Source organism: Amphichorda felina (assembly GCF_050947745.1).
Source record: "Amphichorda felina strain 45539 chromosome Unknown scaffold_5, whole genome shotgun sequence".
In the NCBI taxonomy this organism is placed as follows: Eukaryota; Fungi; Ascomycota; class Sordariomycetes; order Hypocreales; family Bionectriaceae; genus Amphichorda; species Amphichorda felina.
The window spans coordinates 2,271,700-2,291,632 of NW_028145045.1; the positions used below are offsets into that span (position 1 = coordinate 2,271,700).

The 19,933-nt window shown below is 56.1% G+C and overlaps 9 protein-coding genes across 9 annotated transcripts; 5 read left to right on the forward strand and 4 right to left on the reverse strand.

The window, feature by feature from the left end:
- Nucleotides 1–650: 650 nt before the first annotated feature.
- ACO1O0_005542 (60S ribosomal protein eL14) lies at nucleotides 651–1,154 on the forward strand (the record flags this gene model as incomplete). Its single annotated transcript, XM_083194958.1, has 2 exons — nucleotides 651–779; nucleotides 840–1,154. 2 exons carry the CDS (start codon nucleotides 651–653, stop codon nucleotides 1,152–1,154), a joined length of 444 nt encoding a protein of 147 aa, XP_083049871.1.
- Nucleotides 1,155–1,809: 655 nt separating this feature from the next.
- EGD2 (nascent polypeptide-associated complex subunit alpha) lies at nucleotides 1,810–2,546 on the forward strand (the record flags this gene model as incomplete). Its single annotated transcript, XM_083194959.1, has 3 exons — nucleotides 1,810–2,049; nucleotides 2,123–2,181; nucleotides 2,234–2,546. 3 exons carry the CDS (start codon nucleotides 1,810–1,812, stop codon nucleotides 2,544–2,546), a joined length of 612 nt encoding a protein of 203 aa, XP_083049872.1.
- Nucleotides 2,547–3,123: 577 nt separating this feature from the next.
- On the forward strand, nucleotides 3,124–3,828 carry ATP7 (F1F0 ATP synthase subunit d; the record flags this gene model as incomplete). Its single annotated transcript, XM_083194960.1, has 3 exons — nucleotides 3,124–3,132; nucleotides 3,263–3,745; nucleotides 3,799–3,828. The coding sequence occupies 3 exons, from the start codon at nucleotides 3,124–3,126 to the stop codon at nucleotides 3,826–3,828; spliced, it is 522 nt and encodes a 173-aa protein (XP_083049873.1).
- A 565-nt stretch (nucleotides 3,829–4,393) lies between these two features.
- On the reverse strand, nucleotides 4,394–5,020 carry UBC35 (E2 ubiquitin-conjugating protein UBC13; the record flags this gene model as incomplete). The annotated part of the gene is made up of 4 exons (XM_083194961.1): nucleotides 4,394–4,572; nucleotides 4,632–4,763; nucleotides 4,819–4,907; nucleotides 4,968–5,020. 4 exons carry the CDS (start codon nucleotides 5,018–5,020, stop codon nucleotides 4,394–4,396), a joined length of 453 nt encoding a protein of 150 aa, XP_083049874.1.
- A 747-nt stretch (nucleotides 5,021–5,767) lies between these two features.
- On the forward strand, nucleotides 5,768–10,192 carry ACO1O0_005546 (uncharacterized protein; the record flags this gene model as incomplete). The annotated part of the gene is made up of 1 exon (XM_083194962.1): nucleotides 5,768–10,192. The coding sequence occupies one exon, from the start codon at nucleotides 5,768–5,770 to the stop codon at nucleotides 10,190–10,192; it is 4,425 nt and encodes a 1,474-aa protein (XP_083049875.1).
- A 189-nt stretch (nucleotides 10,193–10,381) lies between these two features.
- On the reverse strand, nucleotides 10,382–11,631 carry ACO1O0_005547 (D-isomer specific 2-hydroxyacid dehydrogenase family protein; the record flags this gene model as incomplete). Its single annotated transcript, XM_083194963.1, has 3 exons — nucleotides 10,382–10,970; nucleotides 11,046–11,189; nucleotides 11,303–11,631. The coding sequence occupies 3 exons, from the start codon at nucleotides 11,629–11,631 to the stop codon at nucleotides 10,382–10,384; spliced, it is 1,062 nt and encodes a 353-aa protein (XP_083049876.1).
- A 1,431-nt stretch (nucleotides 11,632–13,062) lies between these two features.
- ACO1O0_005548 (2EXR domain-containing protein) lies at nucleotides 13,063–14,013 on the reverse strand (the record flags this gene model as incomplete). Its single annotated transcript, XM_083194964.1, has 1 exon — nucleotides 13,063–14,013. The coding sequence occupies one exon, from the start codon at nucleotides 14,011–14,013 to the stop codon at nucleotides 13,063–13,065; it is 951 nt and encodes a 316-aa protein (XP_083049877.1).
- A 1,546-nt stretch (nucleotides 14,014–15,559) lies between these two features.
- On the reverse strand, nucleotides 15,560–16,381 carry ACO1O0_005549 (Alpha/Beta hydrolase protein; the record flags this gene model as incomplete). The annotated part of the gene is made up of 2 exons (XM_083194965.1): nucleotides 15,560–16,205; nucleotides 16,266–16,381. 2 exons carry the CDS (start codon nucleotides 16,379–16,381, stop codon nucleotides 15,560–15,562), a joined length of 762 nt encoding a protein of 253 aa, XP_083049878.1.
- A 547-nt stretch (nucleotides 16,382–16,928) lies between these two features.
- On the forward strand, nucleotides 16,929–18,438 carry GPI2 (phosphatidylinositol N-acetylglucosaminyltransferase; the record flags this gene model as incomplete). Its single annotated transcript, XM_083194966.1, has 2 exons — nucleotides 16,929–17,172; nucleotides 17,252–18,438. 2 exons carry the CDS (start codon nucleotides 16,929–16,931, stop codon nucleotides 18,436–18,438), a joined length of 1,431 nt encoding a protein of 476 aa, XP_083049879.1.
- Between the last annotated feature and the right edge of the window lie 1,495 nt (nucleotides 18,439–19,933).

The following is a 19,933-nucleotide window of genomic DNA, read 5'->3' on the forward strand; positions in this document are numbered from 1 at the left end:
AAGACGATGTTAGTCTCATGATGCCAACTGATGTCTCGAGAGAAGAGTGGTATGTAATAAAAGTTCAGAATATGTAAGAAATAGATATCACTTGTCCACCTGGTTTAGCGACTCCGGCGAGAGTGCCACCAGGAGGTATCAAACGCAAATTACCTCATCATGAAAGGGTGAAATGTTGCAAGGAGGGATCAGAAGTAGATTGAAAGCTTACCTTGGCCGCAGATAATTGGATACCAGTTAAGGCATGATTGCGTCCCTGCATGAAATGCAGTTTGTGTAATAGAAGAAGAAGAACGTTTAAGAGTTCGCCAGGAAATTTTTTGAAGTGGTCGTTCTGGAGCCGCGTTGGTGGTCCGTGCACCAGCCCCGAAGGCTATCAAGGTCGGCGTCGGCGGAACCAGAATTTCCGGAATTTTAGTTAGGGCACTGGAGATTTTCTGCCCGCACACGCTGATAGCCGAGTCCATCAAAAAGTCATTGGCGATTCCCTGGCTCCAGCAAACATCCACCTCCAGACCGACAATTCACGACAACTGGTACGAACACACACCCTTTCCTCTTCCGCGATCAGCAAGTCCATCGGGAACATTGTGCGCGCGGTTCTAGCAAAGAAATCGGGCTGACACAGCATTTATTAGACCGCCGTTACAATGGGTGAAGCCGTGATTGAGGGATCCAACTGGCGCCTCGTTGAGGTTGGCCGCGTCGTTGTCATCGACGGCGACCACCCCCACGCTGGCCGCCTCGCAGCCATCGTCGAGATCATCGACCACAAGCGCGTACGTTAAAGTACTCGGACAGGGCGTCAAAAAGCGGAAGACTGACGAAGCGACATATAGGTGCTTGTCGAGGGCCCCTCTTCCGACCCCGACCTCGCCACTCCCCGACAACCTCTCCGCCTCTCTCGGGCTCTCCTCTCTCCCCTCATCGTCGAAGGCCTCATCCGTGGTTCCCGCCATGCTCAGCTGAAGAAGCAGTGGGAGAAGTCAGAGATCGACACCAAGTGGAAGGAGACGAACTGGGCCAAGAAGCGCGCCCAGGTTGCGCGGAGGAACGGCCTCACCGACTTTGAGCGCTTCAAGGTCATGCGCCTCAAGAAGCAGCAGCGTTTCGAGGAGCGCAAGGCTCTGGCCAAGATCAAGGCCTCGGCGTAATGGGTTTCTTGCATTGGAGTCAAAAGGGCAGTTGGAGCTGGCATTAGAGTGGGAGGCAAGGGAGGGAACGGCAAAAGCATAGCGGCGCCGTATGTGCACGCTGGACCTCTCCCCCGTCCTAAATGGGCTGTATGTCACATCTCTCATCTTCACGATGAACGGCGTCAAGACGGAAATTCAAACACCAAATGAATTCACGCAACAAAGACATATCTGCGGATCGATGTGAATTGTAGAAACATCAAATAAGCAGAAATTACTCTCCAAAATGTAGAACAATGGCTCATTGCTGTCTCCAACGAATACCTACGTACGTCCATCTGGGTCGGCTGCTGTTCTAAACGAGGGGAATGAAGATCAAGTCCGATTACCTAATCGAGTTAGCTCGGCTGAGACCACCAAACCCTAGAATTTCGCAGCAGAAGTTTCGCTTCACAAACCGACGACGAACGAATTGCAAAAGCAGCCCAATCAAGCATTTACAGGGCTCAACAGAACAGTAAGTGCACACCCAGCTGATCGACCCGAATTTGCCGTCGCACGAATCCAGTCGAATCCGCCAAGTTTCCCGTCGAGAAGCCGCCCCCTCACCGCTGAATCGAGTGCTCCGAGCTAACGACAATTGCTTGTCCCTCACCAGGATAACCTACCGAAAATGGCCAACCCTAGAGTCGAGGAGCTGCCCGATGAGGAGCCCCAGAAGGTGACCATCGAGGAGAAGGAGGATGAGAGCAGCGACGAGTCCGAGGTTGAGGCTGGCGAGGGCAACATGCCTGCTGGTTCTACCGCCGTTGTCCACTCCAGGAACGAGAAGAAGGCTCGCAAGGCCCTGGAGAAGCTGAACCTTACCCGCGTCCCCGGCATCACCCGTGTCACTCTCCGTCGCCCCAAGAACGTACGTACAATGCATCCTGGCCCCAAGACAATAGTCTGAGAGGGACAATGGGAGCTAAGACAACGTCCTGCAGATGCTCTTCGTCATCAACAACCCCGAGGTCTACAAGTCTCCCAACAGCAACACCTACATGTGAGTAACTACCTAACCCGAGATCAAATGGCCGCATCTGACAGCTGTTCAGTGTGTTCGGTGAGGCCAAGATCGAGGACATCAACGCCAGCGCCCAGCAGGCCGCCGCCGCGCAGCTTGCTGCCCAGGGTGCCGACGACCACGCCGGCCACAGCCACGCCGAGCCCAGCAAGGCCGTTGAGTCTGCTGAGGCCAAGAAGGATGAGGAAGAGGATGACGGCGAGGAGGTTGACGCTGAGGGCATCGAGGACAAGGATATCGAGCTCGTCATGACTCAGGCCAACGTCAGCCGCAAAAAGGCCGTCAAGGCTCTGAAGGAGAACGACAATGATATTGTCAACTCGATCATGGCATTGAGTATCTAAGCATCGCCTGTTTACTACGGCCTGCGCGTGAGCAGCGCATCTGGCTTTGTATCAGTCTCAGAGAGTTCTACTTGGGCTTCAAATGGTTGGGACCAAAAATGGGATCAACGTATGGGGTCAATTCCGTATCTGTTAACGTACGAAAAATGAATTCAACTCAGAGCATACCTGGTCAATGTCTGCATCTCCTGGTACCTATCTGTACCTACGTCTAGGGGAATGAATAGCTCTTGACGTTCTCATCCTTAAAGACACACTTAGCTCTCGGGCGGGTTTCCACATCGCCGCACTCTCTCTTCCGCGCCGCTCGTTCTGAGGCAACCTCCCCGTGTGAATGCGTACTGGGCTTAAACATTAGCTTCACTGGCTTTTCTAGAATTAATAACTTATTCGTGATTTTAAGCTAGAAGTTGGTCATTGCCCGCACCACCAGACGACAGGCCGCGAGCCGAATCACCCCGGTGATCACGTGACCTCACTTTGCCGGCCTCAAGACCCGCTCTTGTTCGGCAAAGTCAATCAACGCCATTCCAAGCATCACGCTCTTCACTCCCTCAACCCCCAAAGCACCATCAAAATGGCCACGGTAAGTGCTACCTGCCAATTGGCGTCCGTACAGGCACCTCCATCTCATCTCTCCGCGCCACGGACTTCCAATTGCCGCCCCCCGATACCGCCGACGTGGTGAGCTAATTTTCTCCGTGCCCCTTCAACAGCGAAGCGCCGCTCTCAAGCTCGACTGGACCAAGGTGACCAGCTCGCTGGGTCTCCGCGGCCAGACCGCTGCCTCCCTGCAGGCCTTCAAGAAGCGCAACGAGGACGCCCGCCGCCGCGTCGCGCTTCTGACCGAGCAGCCCACGACCATCGACTTCGCCGCCTACCGCTCCGTCCTCAAGAACCAGGCCATCGTCGACGAGATCGAGAAGCGCTTCAAGGACTTCAAGCCCACCACCTACGACGTCAACCGCCAGCTCAAGGCCATCGATGCCTTCGAGGCCGAGGCCGTCAAGAATGCCGAGGCCACCAAGCAGGCCGTCGACCTGGAGCTCAAGGACCTTGCCGCGACGCTGAAGAACATTGAGGAGGCCCGGCCGTTCGAGGACCTCACCGTTGACGAGGTTGCCGCCGCCGAGAAGACGATTGACGAGAAGACCAACGAGCTCGTTTCCAAGGGTCGCTGGATGGTGCCGGGATACAAGGTATGTGCCTCTGTCTGGACGACGTTCTGGGATGGCTCTGACACCCGCTACAGGAGAAGTTCGGCGATCTCGCTGTTGTCTAAGCGACTTGGATCACTCGCTACCACATACAGAAAGATTCCCTTTGTGTACTCTAGCATTGTAGAACGAGAAATCGTGGCGGTAGAGCGAATATACTCTACTTATACCCCAACTGAATATCTCTTTATTTGTGCCTGCCTTTATCCTATCTTCCATTTTGCCCTACAAAGGCAGGCTGGACAATCGTTTGCGCTGAGGCTAGGTAATACTATGAAATGACATGTACCTGGACTCTTCTGACTCCTTTGAAAACGGGTGGGAATTCGGGAATGGGGGGGGCTTGAGCGGGTATCTTTCCTAGCATCTGCAACACAGCTTGTAACTCTTTCGTGGTAGCTTTCCATTCGCCGCCCTCGAGATGTACTTCTAGCAGGAAACCACCATGGATGTGAACTCCCAGTAGCACCAGCAGAGTCACTCGACGGAATTTGGGAGCCTGTGTGCTATGCAGCTGCCTGATGAGTGGCAACATCTTTCTCAGCCCAACAAACTGATCGACCATACTCACGGTTCATGAATTCTTGTCTCATGCCAAATACTTTATTTGATTTCTTTTTGTTTTTCTGTTTATGCCGGCGTGGCGTACTTCTTGGTCCACTCCTTGGCCGTTGCGATAGCGGCCTGCTCGTCCTCCTTCCAGCTCTTTGCAACGTCGGCGGCGAGAGGATCGTCGGGGTTGGGCGCTCCAAGAAGAGCCTGGATCGAGAGCAAGATGGTTCGGATCTGAAGAGCGGGGGACCAGTTGTCTGGGGGGATCCGTCAGTACCATTCTCCCAGCCACCGATACACGGCTGGGGGGCCATACTTTTTAGAACATCGAGGCAAATGCGCCCGAGCTTATCCACGTTCGGGTGGAAGATCTTGGTCAGGAAGCGAATCTTGGGCGGTGTCATAGGGTAGTCGTCGGGGAGGAAAAGTTCAAGTTTGAATATCCCGCCTGGCGATCCGTCAGTTGCTGTCTCCCGGAACGGCATGCTATCTGTCGTTGGTACCTTCGTAGGGAGACTGGGAGGGTCCGTGGATCTCAACGTCAAAGTATCGCAGGTTATCCTCATGGGGGATGGCGCTGATGCCAGGTACACTTATCAAACGGCGTTAGCGATGATGGCTCCCTTGACTAGGTCTCGAGGCGACCACTTACGGCTCTGCCATCAGGCGCTCCGTCTCCTTGACGATCCGCTTGGGAAGTGCCATATTGCTGGTAATGAGTAGGTAAATTTCGTAAGAGATTGGTGGTCGAATAATAGTCTAGAGAACACGTAGAGGCAAAGGAGGAAAAGAGGCGCAACGTCGACCGTTTAGAAGCACTGGCTCCGAACGAGGGCGGGGCACAAGCAGGAGGGGCGACGGTTTTTGAATGCGATAACGTCAATAAAGGTGGGTGGGGGATGGAAGGGTGAGAGACGCCTCTCTGATCAGAGCCAGAGCGGTGAACTATCACTAGCGAGCCGGATGGTTACCGTGAAATGACGAGCGCTTTAGGTGGTGACGGAGAGACGAAGTGCTAACAAACAATACCGGTAAGTTGGAGCCTGGCATTAGAAGTTTGGCAGGCCAAAGTGCATTGCATCTCAGTCATCAACGGGAGCCAGATCGGCCCAGCGGGTCCACGTGCACCGCCTTTGTGGGGATGTAACTTCGTACCAAAATCAGGTAGCAAGGTACTTACCTCCTACGTGCATGCATTTACCTGCGGCTCGCCATTTCAAAGCTCCATCGAGCTCCCCAACTTTTGACTTCAAGCGTCAACCATCACCACCTGAATCGCGAGGCAAGCCCGGAAACATGAACAGGACCTGACGTTGAGACTCCCAGAAAGAGGCATTGATAGATGGAGTGAGATGGCACAGCGTCCGCCGTCATCCCTCTACGCCTGCTGATGATTGCGCTGGTGAAGCTTCGACATGAGGCTCATCACGCGACGTGAACCCTCAGGGCGCCATGATGATATCGCCCTTTGAGCAAGCTGTTGATCTTCCCAAAAAGGGAAAGATTATCAAGTCAGCATACGACAGCGAGAGCTTCGAGTCCGATGGCACCATCCACGTTGACGGGCTTGTTGGGTCGGCGACCATTTCTCCGTCGGGGCGAGATATCGCCTTGGCCTCGCCGGACGGACTAGCCATCATCGACCTTGACTCGCCATACAACCCCCCACGGCGGCTTCGCAGTCATGGAATGCCATGGCTGGTGACGGACGTACAATGGTCCCCCTTTGCGGCCCGAGACTACTGGGTCGTCTCTACTGCCAACCACCGCGCGCTGGTATGGAATCTCAATCTGCGCGAGGACTCGAACACGGGCGCCATAGAGCACTCCCTCCAGGGCCACAGCCGCGCCATTACCGACATCAACTTCTCGGCCCATCACCCCGACATTCTTGCGACTTGCTCTGTGGACGGCTACGTCCACTCCTGGGATCTACGCCGGCCGAGGCAGCCAGTCCTCACCTTCTGTGACTGGTTCGCCGGGGCAACTCAGGTCAAATACAACCGCCAGGAGCCCCATATCCTGGCATCATCGCACGACCGCTGGCTCCATATATGGGATGAGCGGCGGACATGTGAACCTCTCAAGTCCATCAGCGCACATGCTTCCAAGATCTACGGCGTTGACTGGAATCGAACCAACCCAACTGGTATCCTCACCTGCTCACTGGACAAAAGCATAAAGCTTTGGGATTACGCCAAAAACATCGACGAACCAGAACACGTGATTCACACCGAATACCCCGTATGGAGGGCCCGGCATACACCCTTCGGATCGGGTCTGCTTGCTATGCCGCAGAATGAACCTGGCGATCTGTATCTTTACGATCGAAGGCGGCTAGATGATGCGCCCAAAGATACGCCAACTGACCCCGTGGCGGTCTTCCCCGGCCATGGTCACCACAAAGCCAAAGAATTCCTATGGAGAAGCCGTGGTGGCATCTCCGATGACAGTATCGACAATCGGGAGTTCCAGCTCGTATCATGGGGCGCAGACAACGAGCTCAGGCTTCAATGCATTGACTCTAATGTATTGTCTGCCGTTGGATATACCAGGGGATCTCCCGCGGCAAAAGGCATCGTCCTCACTCGAAAGGGTGCCGTGTACAAGACATTCCGGACCGTCGACGAAAGTTCGAATCGCGACCGCAAAGCGGGGACAATGAGCGATCTTCGCAGTGCCGGCGCGCACCGGCCAAGCGCCCTTACTCTGAGCATGCGCTCAGGGGCCCAAGGACGCCATGCAAGACCCGGCTGGCGAGGACCCTCCATGAAGGCCAAAGTCAAATCCAAAAAGGACCGTAATCAGTCTCAGATTGGATGGCTCAAGGGAATTACGATTACCAAAAGGAAGGCATCCGGTCAAGGTGTCATGCCTAAGAGACAGATGTCTAAGGATTCCAGCGTCTTTGGCCACGGCTACCCAGATGAGTACTGGGTAATGGAGCCTGATACAGTTCAGGACGAACTGCTCCGTATCAGCACCCAGATCCCAAAAGTCAAGTGGGAAAATATCGACATGGACAACTTGACCTTGAATGCTTCGCTCTACGGTCCCTGGGGCGTTGATGGGGATAGCATCTTTATTAAAGTGAAGATCGACATTCCAGATGGCTATCCTACAATGAGCGCGCCCAAGTTTTTCATTGAGAAGACTTCTTTCTTGCCAGAGGAAACACACCGCCGAATGACCCGAGAAATCCACCAGCTTGCCGAGCGGTTTCTGCGAAGGAAACAAAATTCTCTGGACGCTGCCTTCACCTATCTGCTAGGCGAGGTGGACCTTGAGTCGAGCACCTCATTCTTCAAGGATATCGGCCTAGAGGATGACATGGCCGGATTGGTCGACGAAAGTTCTAGCAGCGAGGAAGATGAGGATATCCCAGCCGGCGGCTCCGCCTCCATGTCACAGGAATTGACACCTCATGGCGACGCTGATACAACTCTGGCGCCCCCAAATCGAGCCATTATCCCGCCCCCGCCGCGCACATGCGGTGCCCGATTTTCACACGACGGGCGGTTGGTATGCTTCTTTCCTACCAAGGAGGAGAAAGCAAGGGAAGCAAGGGCACTATTCTCCAGCAACCCGGATTTGCATAAAGATCGACCCAGGGGAGAGCCGTTCTTTGCTGGGTTTGGCCGACTCCCACATGAAGCCCCGCCAAGATACAGGTACAACGGGGATGAAGCCTCCGCCACCGATGGCCTGTCAGATTCAAATGATTCTGAAGATTCGTCATCATCATCTAGTGACTCGGAGTCGACTTCGATCCACAAGTTGAATCTCTGGTATCACCCGAGCCGCCAGCTGAGGAAGACATGGAGCGAGGATCGGTCTATCCGCTCAAGCGGGGGAGGAACTGGCACTGGCATCGGCACAGCTACCGGCACGGTTAACAGCCGTCGACGTATCGGGCGACCTCGCAATCTGGTGTCCATCCATGACTTTCGAGGACTACTTCCATCCAAAAAGGAGCTCGCGCAAGAGTATTCCATCTTTGGAGACGGCGCCGAGGTCTGTGAGCACAATGCGGCCGTTGCAGAAAAACATGGATACGAAGACATGGCTGATGTGTGGCGCTACCTGACGCTGCTACTGCGGAAGGGTGTGCCCCTGGAGATCCTGGCACAAGACAACAGGCGAAGCTCCATCCTAGTCATTGCCCGCAACTCTGTATCCAAGGTTCGCAGAGACGATTCACCGGATTCGGGATACGCCTCACGGAGCTCCAGTGAAGGTCTCTCCGGAAGAGTCAAATGGGGTGAGCACCCGCTTGCGCTAAACGTTGTCACGGATCTATTCGACTACTTTGAAAAGATGTCAGATATTCAAATGCTGGCGATGCTATCATGCATATTCAGCGAGACATCTGCCGAGGACAGCGTGGCATACGCCGAGTCTCAGCTCCCACAGCCAGTGACACCTCTCCCCTTGAAAGCCCCGTCCTTTTCGCTCAACTATTATCCGACCGATGCCGCCCCGGTCTGGAATCTCTACGGCAAGAGCCGCAACACTTCGGCAATGACGACTCCGAGAACACCACTCACCCCTTATTACGCTGCGTCGCAAGCTTCAGAAGAAGCTGTGTGGAATGGGGATCCGGCGTCCAACTCCTTCTCATGCGGAGAGACTCCTCCACCCCGCGGGAAGGGCAATTTTGGGGGCATGGAGATTACCCACGCTGGGTCAAGGTCGACTCATGCAGCAGCAATGTCCAAGGCAAACACCAGTCTCGCCTCCTCCTTCACGGGGGTCTCCCGGTCATTTACAGGAGGGAGCTCCGCATCGCCACCAAACCAGGGGAAGAAGAGGCCAAGCCCTGTTGAGACGATTATAAGCAGTCTGCACCCCGGTGGGGCTAACTCTGTCTGGGGGAACTCAACTGTGATGGGAGACTCGAGTGTTGGGCGAACCTCGATGGACGACGACGAATACGATGACGAAGAGCAGAATCTACCCCTGGTACCCGTCAGCGTCTCCGTCTTTGTGGAGGACCAGACGTTGTTTGACGATGATGGATGGCTGAGTGCTCCGCTGCTGGATCAAAACCGCGTGCACTCTCAAGCGAACTATCGCTACGCATACGCCGAGATGCTGCAGATGTGGAATGAGCCCCTGGCTCGACTCGAGATCATGAAGTTCAACGTCATCAGGGCGGACTACCTATCCTCCCAGACCATGGAGGACAGCGTCCACGAGTCCTTCACAATCCACGAGGCCAGCAGCATGGCGCATCCCAAGACGGGCTCATCGCCCAACATCATCATGGGTAAAAAGGACCAGCTCCATGCCCTCGTCGCGTCCGGCCGGGGTCTGGACGTGACGGGGATATGCCGCGTCCACGAGACGCAGCTGGAGCCCGCTCGGTATGCGTCCTCGGATGCGAGGATGGGAGGGGCGGTGGGCTTGTGCGACCGCTGCCACCACACACAGAGCCAGCTGCGCTGCGTGTACTGCCTGGAGCCGGTCGACGCCCTCTTCCCGCCGTGCCTGTCGTGCGGCTGCGCCAGCCACGAAGCATGCCTGGCGGAGTGGCATGCTGCGGGCGAGACGGAGTGCCCAGCGGGCGATGAGTGCAACTGTGTCGAGGAGGCGGCGGATGGGCAGGTCGAGTCGTGGGCCGCGCTGCAGGGGGCGATGCTCAAGAGCCAGCACAAGATGCCGCAGCTGCCGTCCCCCGTCGTGGATGAGGCGGACGAGGAAGATGACAGGGGCAGGCGAGCCTCGGAGCCGCCCAATGTGGTGAGCATTGGCCACGGCGGTGGGCTGGCGCCAACGCCGTCAGCAGTCGCGCTCAGCTTTGGGGGGAGGTTCAAGAAGACGGCTGGTTCGTGGTCCAGAGCGTCAAGTATGCGGAGGAACAGCAGGAAGGGGTGATGGTGTAATACACCAGTACCACATCTGTAATCAATGTGATGATCATGCCTGGGGGTTTGTATTGATAGCACTAGGCGTTTTCGAGTATTTCTTTTTTATTCATTTATGGCAATGTATCGACAGCAGTTCCTGACCCTGCTTCACCTTGTTATTATAATTTGGTTTATTGATTCTATGATTGAGCTACTCTCAGCTTCGCTTGATGGTGTTGAGCATGGGCTCCCCCTTTTCCAGTCTCTCCAGGTTGCTAAACAGGATATCCGCCACGCGCGCAAACACATTCTTGGACTGCCAGCTGATATGCGGCGTGATGGTGACGTTGGGCGCCCTCCACAGCGGGTGGCCCCTGGGCAGCGGCTCCGGATCCGTCACGTCGAGCGCCGCCCCGGCGATGGTGCCCGCCTCCAGCGCCTCGATCAGCGCGTCCGTGTCGATGATGGGGCCCCTCGCCACGTTGGAGATGAAGGTCCTCTTGCCGCCGCGGCCCAGGATCTCAAACTGCGGCCTGCCCAGCAGGCCCCGCGTCGACTCGCGCAGGGGCACGGCCACGACCAGCACGTCCAGGTCCTGCGCCAGGAAGTCGTCGACGCTGCCGCTGAACCAGCGCTCGGGGATGGTCCCCTCCGGGTCGCCGGTGCCGGGCACGCGGTACCCCGATGTGTCGCGGCGGGACTCGGGCGTCGGCTTGGGGGAGTGGGTGTAGGCGTAGACGCTCATGCCCAGGGCCTGGGCCATGCGGGCGCAGTTGCGGCCGATGGCGCCGTAGCCGAGGATGCCCCTGTTTTCCATATACGGTCAGATCCATCCATGGTTGCACTGATACTACCAGTAGGTGGCCGAAGGGGGAACGTACATGCGTCGCCCGACAGAGTCGGCGCCAAAGGAGTGAAAGTCCACGAGGGGATCCCACTTCTCATTGCGCTGGTCCATGGCGTAGCGACCCAGGGAGTAGGCATGGGTCAGCCAGGTCCCGATCACCCACTCTGCAATCTGCGGCCTGATGCCTGGGCGTCAGCCATGCTCCAAACTCAAACCCAAACTCAAAGAAAAAGGACGGGGCAGGGACAGGGACAGGGACAGGGACAGGAACAGAGATTAGTTAGTACATACGGGTGGACGCCGCTACTAGAGCAGAACTTGACATCCGGGTCCATGTACTTGGGGTGGCCCATCCAGAGATCCGACCCAGCCGACGCCAGCTGGACGTAGCGCACGTCGGGCATCTTGGCCGGGCTGGGCGGCGGGTAGAGGCACATCATGGTGACCCCCTCGAGCACCTCGGCCGGCAGCTCGTCGGCGCTGCTCAGCCCGCTGGCCACGACCTGGGCCTTCTCCCAGCGCACCTCGAGCCCCGGGAAGCGCTCTGCCACGCGGTCCAGCCAGCCGGGGGGAGGGGCCACGGGCAGGTGGACGAGGAGCTTGTCCTCGGTGAAGGGCATGGTGGTGGTGGTGGTGGTTGTTCTGACGCTGGCGGCGGTGGTGGTGGGGTGGTGATGGCGGTACGGTAGACCTGTGGCTGTCTGGCGCGATAGGCTCAGGGTCCTCGAGAGTGAGTTTATGTTTATACTCGCTGTGGCTCTGTGTAGACGTTCGACACACAGTGTCATATTCCAGCCTAGGTGGTAGGCTGCTAGGCTGCTAGTTGTACCACTATACGTCAAGAGCGGGCCTGTGAGTCCAAATCCTATTACTCCATCTTCCCCCCCACACACGCATCCGGCGGGGTCACTTACCAAGTTACCAGGTGACAGGGCGGTGATATCGCAATGGCATGGGCGAGGAGCGTGCGAGCTTCGCTTCTCATCCTGGCCAGAGCAGCAGTAGTAGCCTGTCCATCTTATACGGCGCCGTGGGCTTGCCCCATCGTCTGTGCAGTTGGCCACGATCACCAGGAAAGAGTTGAAGGGCGTTGTCCATGCCACTCTTGTGGGTGTGTGGGGTGGAATCTTGGTCCAGATGACATGCGCAGGGCGTAGAATTGCCCCACGACAGGCTTACTCTATCCGTACGTATTATCACAGCCCATCATCACACTCGCAGTACGTACTCCAGTCTTCGTACTCCAGTCTCCGTACCCTGCATACCCAGTTGCCCACGGTGTGAGACAGACATGCCAAGGTGCACCTGCCGACGGTTGTTGGGCAAATCACAAACATGCTCATGTCCCAATTTGTTCATTATCTTGCACCGTCCCCTCGGGTTCATCATCTCAGTCCCAGATTGTCGGTAGTGCCATGAGACACCACTCCTCCCCCAAGCAGTCGCAGTACTCTACGCATACGACTGTGAACCCCAATCCAAGTCTCCTCCAGCCGCGTGGTTTCTGTTTCCGAGTTCCCCCGAGATCGACGCTGCGCATCCAGAAGGACTGCGGCCTGTGGAGCTGCTGAATAGTAAACAACCTGGAGGGTTCTCAGTGGGCATTGCGTTCGGTGCATACCAGGTAATTGGCTACATCGGCGAGTGGGCGCTGCTGAACTCGCTCAATGGCTTTGGGACGAGAATTGCGCCTAGGTCTAGAGCGAATTGCCAGACCATGCCTCTCTCCTCTGCCCAGGTCCAGGATGTGCCATGTTCCAGAGTCACGCCTGTCGCCCGGTCAATACTGAGAGGGCTCGTCTGGCAATCCTCGATGGCGCCTTGGCCGTCCGAGGACTACTGGCAGTGATCAAGCCGCCAATATGATTTCGAAGAGATCCCAGCAACTCCTCTGGTTTCATCATGTCCAGGCAGTCGCCTTTTTCGATATCATGGACCAAGTGCTTCAACCCGCCTTGCCTCATCGCCATACAAATACGCGAGGATTTACAAGAGAACAGCTTCGCCGAATCTAAGGCCATCGGGGAATGAAGTAGAAGCGCCCTGAAATCTTATACAGGGGGCCTTCGCCTCCTCGAATTCCCCTCCGAGTCGCCCGGCCAGTCCCACCGGAGAAAGAATGTCAGGCTCCTCTCTACGAGAGCCCAGCGCATCCTGTTGACCGCGGCGCGGCTGTTGGGCTCTTCCTCCTCGTTGTCGTCCGACGGCAGGATCCGCTCCCAGTTCCTCCCGTCCCTCGGCTCCTGGTATTTGCCGTCGATGAAGTTGACCTTGGAGATGATGTGGGTGCGGCCCGAGTTGAGCTCCTGGCAATTCGTCTTCTCGCAGCGGCCCTCCCGCAGGATCATGAGAGACTCCGGGTCCTTCAGGTCGAACGCGGTCATCTCGATCATGTTCTCGTCCACCCAGTACCGGAACTCGCGGGCCGACTGCTGGAGCTGGACCTCAAACGGCGCGCTCTTGTCGACCTGGACCATCCAGCTCTGGTCGACATCCCCAATCTTGACGGACCAGAAGTCCTTGACATTGGGGAACCAGAACCTGTCAAAAATAACCTGGCCGAAGCTCCTCTGCTGGTAGCATGTGGACAGATAGTCCGAGTAGCGCTCCGGGACCTCTATGCGCTCCTCGTCAGGAGCACAGTCCCAGAATGCGACGCGCTCGATCTGGGGGGCCAGCTTCTCCGCAGTACAGTTGGGAGGTGTCCGGTCGGCCAGTTTGTAGTCGCAAACCAAGATGTCCCGCGAGAAGTGAACATAGGATCCACGGCCGACCAAGCTGTAGCCTCGACGACTCTCGCTGCGAGCCTCGGCGTTCAGCTGGGTCACAATGGGCAGCGGGTAGGACCTGAGGCTGTGGATGAGGTCATTGAGCAATACGATGCGAGGCTCGACGGCGCATGACCAGATCTTGAGTCGCAGCTCCGGAGGGAGATGGCTGAATCTGAGCGCCGACAGAGGTGATGCGGGCAACAGCGGCGCTCCGTCGGCTGCTTCGGTCATATTCGGGGTCAAATAGGGTGATGGAGCTGGGAATGAGGGCAGCAACTGGTGTTAAGGGGAGCGAATAATTTGGGCAGGCCACATGGAGGCAACTTTGTCGCATTCCCATCTCTTATGAGGCGGAGCGGTGTGACGAACATGGCAGGCGGCATCTTTACCACATTCGGTTGGGAAACCCTCGTGTCCGTTTGCGGCGTGGGCTAGCAAGCCAGATCCGGCAACGGGGGGACCAGTTGATCCAGTGTGAAGCCATCGCGAGGAAGAGTCATGTTTGCGAGGTTGAGATGGTCGCCGAGCGGGTGCCATGTTCTTCACCGACGGTCTGTGGATATCGGCTAGCTGCAGGTCCTCCGGGCCTGCTCCAGTACTGCCCCAGCCATTGTTCGATCCGGAAGACGCCAGCCGCGAGCCGCGGGCTGCAAAAGCCCGAAGGCGTCACGCATATTTGTGATAAGACAGGGTTTAGCAACAGGATCATGCATGTATGTGTTGGTTGGCAGCAATAGCTTGGTTCGGTCCGCAAGAGGGTCTACCCGCTTCTGAGCCTCAGCACCGGTGCTCCAGTCCTGATCCAGACATTCCAGATTTCCAAAACACCTGCTGGTCGCTTAGACCCTGGGAATCCTGTGGGGGTTCAAGCAGCTCAACCACTAGAATTGTGCAACCTATTTCAAGTATGCAGTCCATGCTCACGCGAGCAGGAGGAAGTGACAAGGGAGAAGGGAGAGAAGAGAAGACGGGGGTCCGCGTGGAAGATCATGATATTAATAATGTAGTAATACTACGGATACCCATGCCAGAGTGGCCGGACATGACCAGATCGGCCGGCACCAACCAGCAGCACATGGTGTCGCAGGGATGCGCCGATTTGGCCACATGCAAGTAACGCTAACGTTAATGCCATCCAGCCCGGGAAAAAAACCGTCGATACCATCAAGCGGCAACCTAAATGTAGCGCTGCCGGCCGCTCCGTGGGAAGAAAGTTTGATGAAGGTTCCAACTCGACCAAGCTGGGTGTTTGCAGGACTGACCCAAGGTCGGTCAACCTCTGCCAATCAGTGCCCAGGGCGTGTCTCACCAGTCCCGGTCCCACCAGAAGGGTGCAGCAACCCACAAGGCTGTTCTGTTACTTTTCAAATGCCCTCGTTCTGCTTTCTACAAATGTAACATGATCTCACCCCCTTCCTGGGCCTCCGAAGAACGGAGGGCCAGTTCGCATGCACGTACATGCATGTACTAAAAAAAAAAAAAAGACGGCGCAATCCCTCGGGAGCGGCTGCATGAGGGCACACTGCAGTTCGCAGAGAGAGACCCGGTCAAGCTAAAAAGCTGACCTGCAGGAGGAGAACCTCCAGGCGAACCGGGGCTTCAAAGCCGGCTGGTCCTTTCAACAGGTTGGTCGAGGAAGCTGTTAACGAGCCTCGAAAAATGGTCAGCGTACTGGTACAGGAATCCGTGCCCTGAATCGGGATAGAGATGCAGCTGTGCGTCCGCATGGCTGAGCTTTCTCCACATCAAGATGCTGTTCTCCGTCGGGAGGAGAGCGTCATTGCTTCCTAGAAGCTGTGTCAGACAGCGATCTAGCCACGGGGTCTTGAGCCTCACCATTCGCAATCAAGACGGGCAGCCGCAGCTGGTGGAATCGATTATATGAGGCCTCGGGTGCCCGTTTTGGATCCATGAACTTTGCAAACGCTATCGCCTGTCTATGGGCGGCCTCGGCCGCAAGGTGGTCGACACGGTTCTGGCGAGCGCTGGTGATGCGCCTCCACGCGGCCACACCAGCGGTCTGGCTACGGTCGGAGTCGGTGAAGAAGGTTGAGAGAAACGCAAGCTTTTGTTCGTGGTCGGTGGCGGCCGCCTTCAGTTGGTTGAACGGACCCAGGGGAGCGGTTGTCACACCCTCTCCAATGCTGGGAGCGGTGCCACACAAAACAAGACGGCGCACCATGCCCTCAGGGGCATTGAGAGCCACCAGTTGGGCGACGCAGCCGCCCATGGAGAAGCCCATGACATCGACCTGCCGCATTCCCAACGACGAGATGACATCGATGTAGTGCTTGGCCCAACCAGCGAAGGTCTTGGGAACCTCCCCACCAGACCTGCCCACCCCCGCGTTGTCGATGAGCAGGACCGGTCGAGCCTCCGCCAGGGGGTTGATCAGAGCTGGATCCCAATGGTCCATTGTTCCCCTGCAAAGAGAAAATCGTCAGCACCCGTATCGGAGTTGCTGTCCAAGTCTATAAGCGAACCGGAAGTGCATCAGCAAGACGAGGGGAATCCCCTGCGCTCGACCCAGCTGTCGATAGGCGAATGTGATGTCGCCCACCGCAACAAACTGGTCGCGGGCCGTCTCGTAAGTAGTCATGATGAAGTACTGGTTAATGCCAAGTTGGAGACACACGTCCACCGAGAGATTAATTCTTTGAGGAGAAGTCTAGCTATTCGCATGAAGGAGGGCCTCTTTGGATAATGAGGTGCTCCTGCCTCTGCTTACAACGCCGTTACCTAAAATGAACCGAGGCACATTAGACGTCAGCATCTACTAGGTATTATTAATATGAAGCCGTCACATCCGATACAGCCTCTTCGACAGGGGAACTGGCATCCACATGAGTTTGATCTCTTTAAAAATGGCATAGCTCATCGCGACCCAGTGGGTATACCATCGTACTTTGGGCGGTTGTGGGCGATGATGCGCGGCGTAGGGTAAGCTGCCAGATTGACATGGATACGAGTATACGTACCGTAGTAGTTAAGGACCCTGAGGAACTGCCATCGGCCTTTCCCCCAAATCCCCAGCACGAAACCACCAACAACCATCCCACGACGCCACCGTCCACCAGGACAAAAATCAAGACTGATGAGGCAACGTCGCCAGAATTCCTGGCCGATCATCTCCCCGGCTACCGATCATGGCCACGCACACCGACGACGATGAGAGCGAGACGCCCTTCCCCACGCTCGACTGGCAGGGCCCTCCGACCTTCAGCTCCCACCTCTCCCCCGACGATGCCTACATCTCCCCTCCGCGCCGCGTCTACACAGGCGAAAGCGCCGCCGAGTCGACGCGATCGCATCTCAGGCGTCTGAACGGCGAGCACGGAAGCCGCAGGCGCAAGCGTGCGTGGAAGAAGCTCATGTGGGTGAAGCAGTCATGTACGTCGTCGTCCCACTGGCCCCCTTCTACAACGTCGCCAACATGAACGGGTTGGATGCTGATTCAAGAAAACCGCAGACCCGGACAACTACACAGACCAGGCGACCTTCCTCGAGAACCTCCAGCGCAACCCCCGCCTGAAACCGTACGACTTTTGGCCCCTCGTTGCCGACTCCACTGTCATTCTCCAACATGTCTGCTCTGTCATCATCTTTGTCGTCTGCTTCGCCTGCATATTCCAGGAGCGAGTTTCCCCGGTCTCGATCCTGAATTGGAGTAGCTTGGGCACCTTCCTTGGCTGGCTCCTGTGGGAGCGATGGGTGTCGGAGCAAACCCAGGACGAGGAGCCCGGGTCTGGTGCTGCGGCCGTCGCCATTGTGCGTAGTAACAGCTTGAGCAGACGGCGCACTAGGGCAGCGAGTGTCCGCCGGCCTGATACGCTACAGACCGAGTCAATACTGTCGGAGACGACTCCATCTTCATCATCATCCAAGGCTCCATCCCACGAGGGTTCGGCTGCCAGCTCATCTACGAATCTCCCGGCTGGGGCTGGAAAGCAGATACCACGATTATCACCAATGACCGCCCTGACGGCTAAATCTAGCCTGGAGACACTTCAAAACGACCTTCCACTGTTTGATCCTGGCGAGCAGAATCGCACCCATCAGCGCTTGGGGACCATCAAGTCCGCGGCGCTCATCTACTCCACCCTCCTCGGCCTCAGCCCCATCCTCAAGTCTCTCACCCGCTCCACATCGAGTGACAGCATCTGGGCCATGTCCTTCTGGCTTCTGGCCATCAACATCTTCTTCTTCGACTACTCTGGCGGAGTTGGGGTTAAGTTCCCGGCTTCCCTGTCAACGAACGCAGCGCTCATGGCGTCTACGGTGCTGGCGAGCCGCCTGCCCTCCACGAAACAGGTGTTCAGCCTCACTCTTTTCAGCATCGAGGTCTTTGGATTATTCCCGGTGTTTCGAAGGCATGTGCGGCATCGCAGCTGGCGATATCATGTGGTCCTGACCATTCTCCTTGTGCTCGGGGCTGGTCTGGGCGGGGGCATGGTTCTGGGCGAGGGGAAGGATGGAGGCTGGCCGTGGAAGAACGGCATAGTAGGGATGGTAGTCAGTATCTTGTTGTCGGTATTGGCAACGGGAGGCTGTACTTGGTGGCTTCTTGGACTGCAAAAGTACAAGAACGAGATACGGGGCCCTTGGGACCCGGCCCGTCCCATCATCATGAGCAGACAACGCTGGGAAGACCGATAGACTCATTAGATTGAAGGATTCGCCAGCATTAATACGTATTAATCCTAATGATCCAAGACGATGCCACCACGCTCCACAGCCACCGTGGTCTAGCGCTAATCTCGATTCTATGGCGATCGCTCGTATTACCCCACGGGTTGGCATCACTACCCAGCTTGGCTTCTTCTGAAGACACTTGACTCAGCTACGAGTATTTGCGGTTCGATACGCGGCTGGCAACTGGGCGTAAGGCCATACTGGTAGCTGGGGCCACTGACAGTGCGATCTAGACTTGCTTCCTTGCGCAAGCCGCGCAAACGAACCGAGTTTTGCTGTCGGGGAACCGGAAACTTGGAACGGGGGAGAGACTTCTTGATAAGACGTAGTTTATGCCAACTATGGATGTAGTAATTTCCGCTATCGAGTCGCTAATGTGGTCACGAGTAACATGAAGCTATCGGGTATCGTCATCCACTGCAACGCCTCAGTTAGAAGGTGCCTTTATTGCTTATAACACCTTGATGATTTATCTGTGTCTCTTTGGGTACACTACATGAATCACACTACGTTGCACTCCTCACACTAGCCATTGAGCGAGCAGCATCGCTGTAAAGGCTCAACCCTTCTTCACTCTTTTCGGACTTTCGTTCAACTATGAGAATGCCATGCGTGTCTAAGAAGATAGGAAGGAGAGTGTTGAAATCGTGACGGAGATCGTAAGGAACAGTGTTTCTCGGCATTACCTCACTATGATCGATAAGGCACCAACACTCAGAGGAAAGCTCAAGCTGCGCTGGCTATCATAGGCAACCAAGCCGTATCCCAGATCCTGTCCTCCCTGAGTTCCAAGTTCCCATACTGGGTGTGGTACTGGGAGCACAAAATCAGGATTGGTAAGGATGTCGACGTGCCAACAATTATGAGAGACTTTTGGGAACTACGACGGTGAATAGATCAAAGCGACCGACGTGAACCCATCGTGGTCACTTGGGGGACCATGCTAAACCCAAGTCCACCGACATTCAGAAATCCCCCGATTCTATTCGAAGCACATATGAGCAAAACTAGTATTCGTATTAGAAATTCGCCACTCGTACATTAGAATCTACAGTTCTGAACCACTCTTGGTTCTCCATTGTACCGCCCACAAACCCAATAGCGCGCAAGAGAATAATAATACCTGTGACTACCCCGGCTTGCTGAAGGCTTGAAGAAATATGGTGATATCTGCTGGGATAGGAGATTATGGGGCTGCGTCTGCTTCTGCGCGAGCATCATCAACGGAAAGACTGGACACTTCTTCACCTTTCACGGACCTCGTTGCGGAATTTCCCTTCTTTTGGCCAGATTTTGGAACCTCCGGCTTGGCCTCAACAATACCCCCTCCCAGGAGCTGTTCAACGAGAAGCAGCTGGCGATGGTACCAAGGAGCAAGACAACGAGCGTGAGGCTCAACAAGCCGCAAGACTGGACTCGCTGGTTCAGACACATCAAAATCGAGGCAATTGAGTTGGGT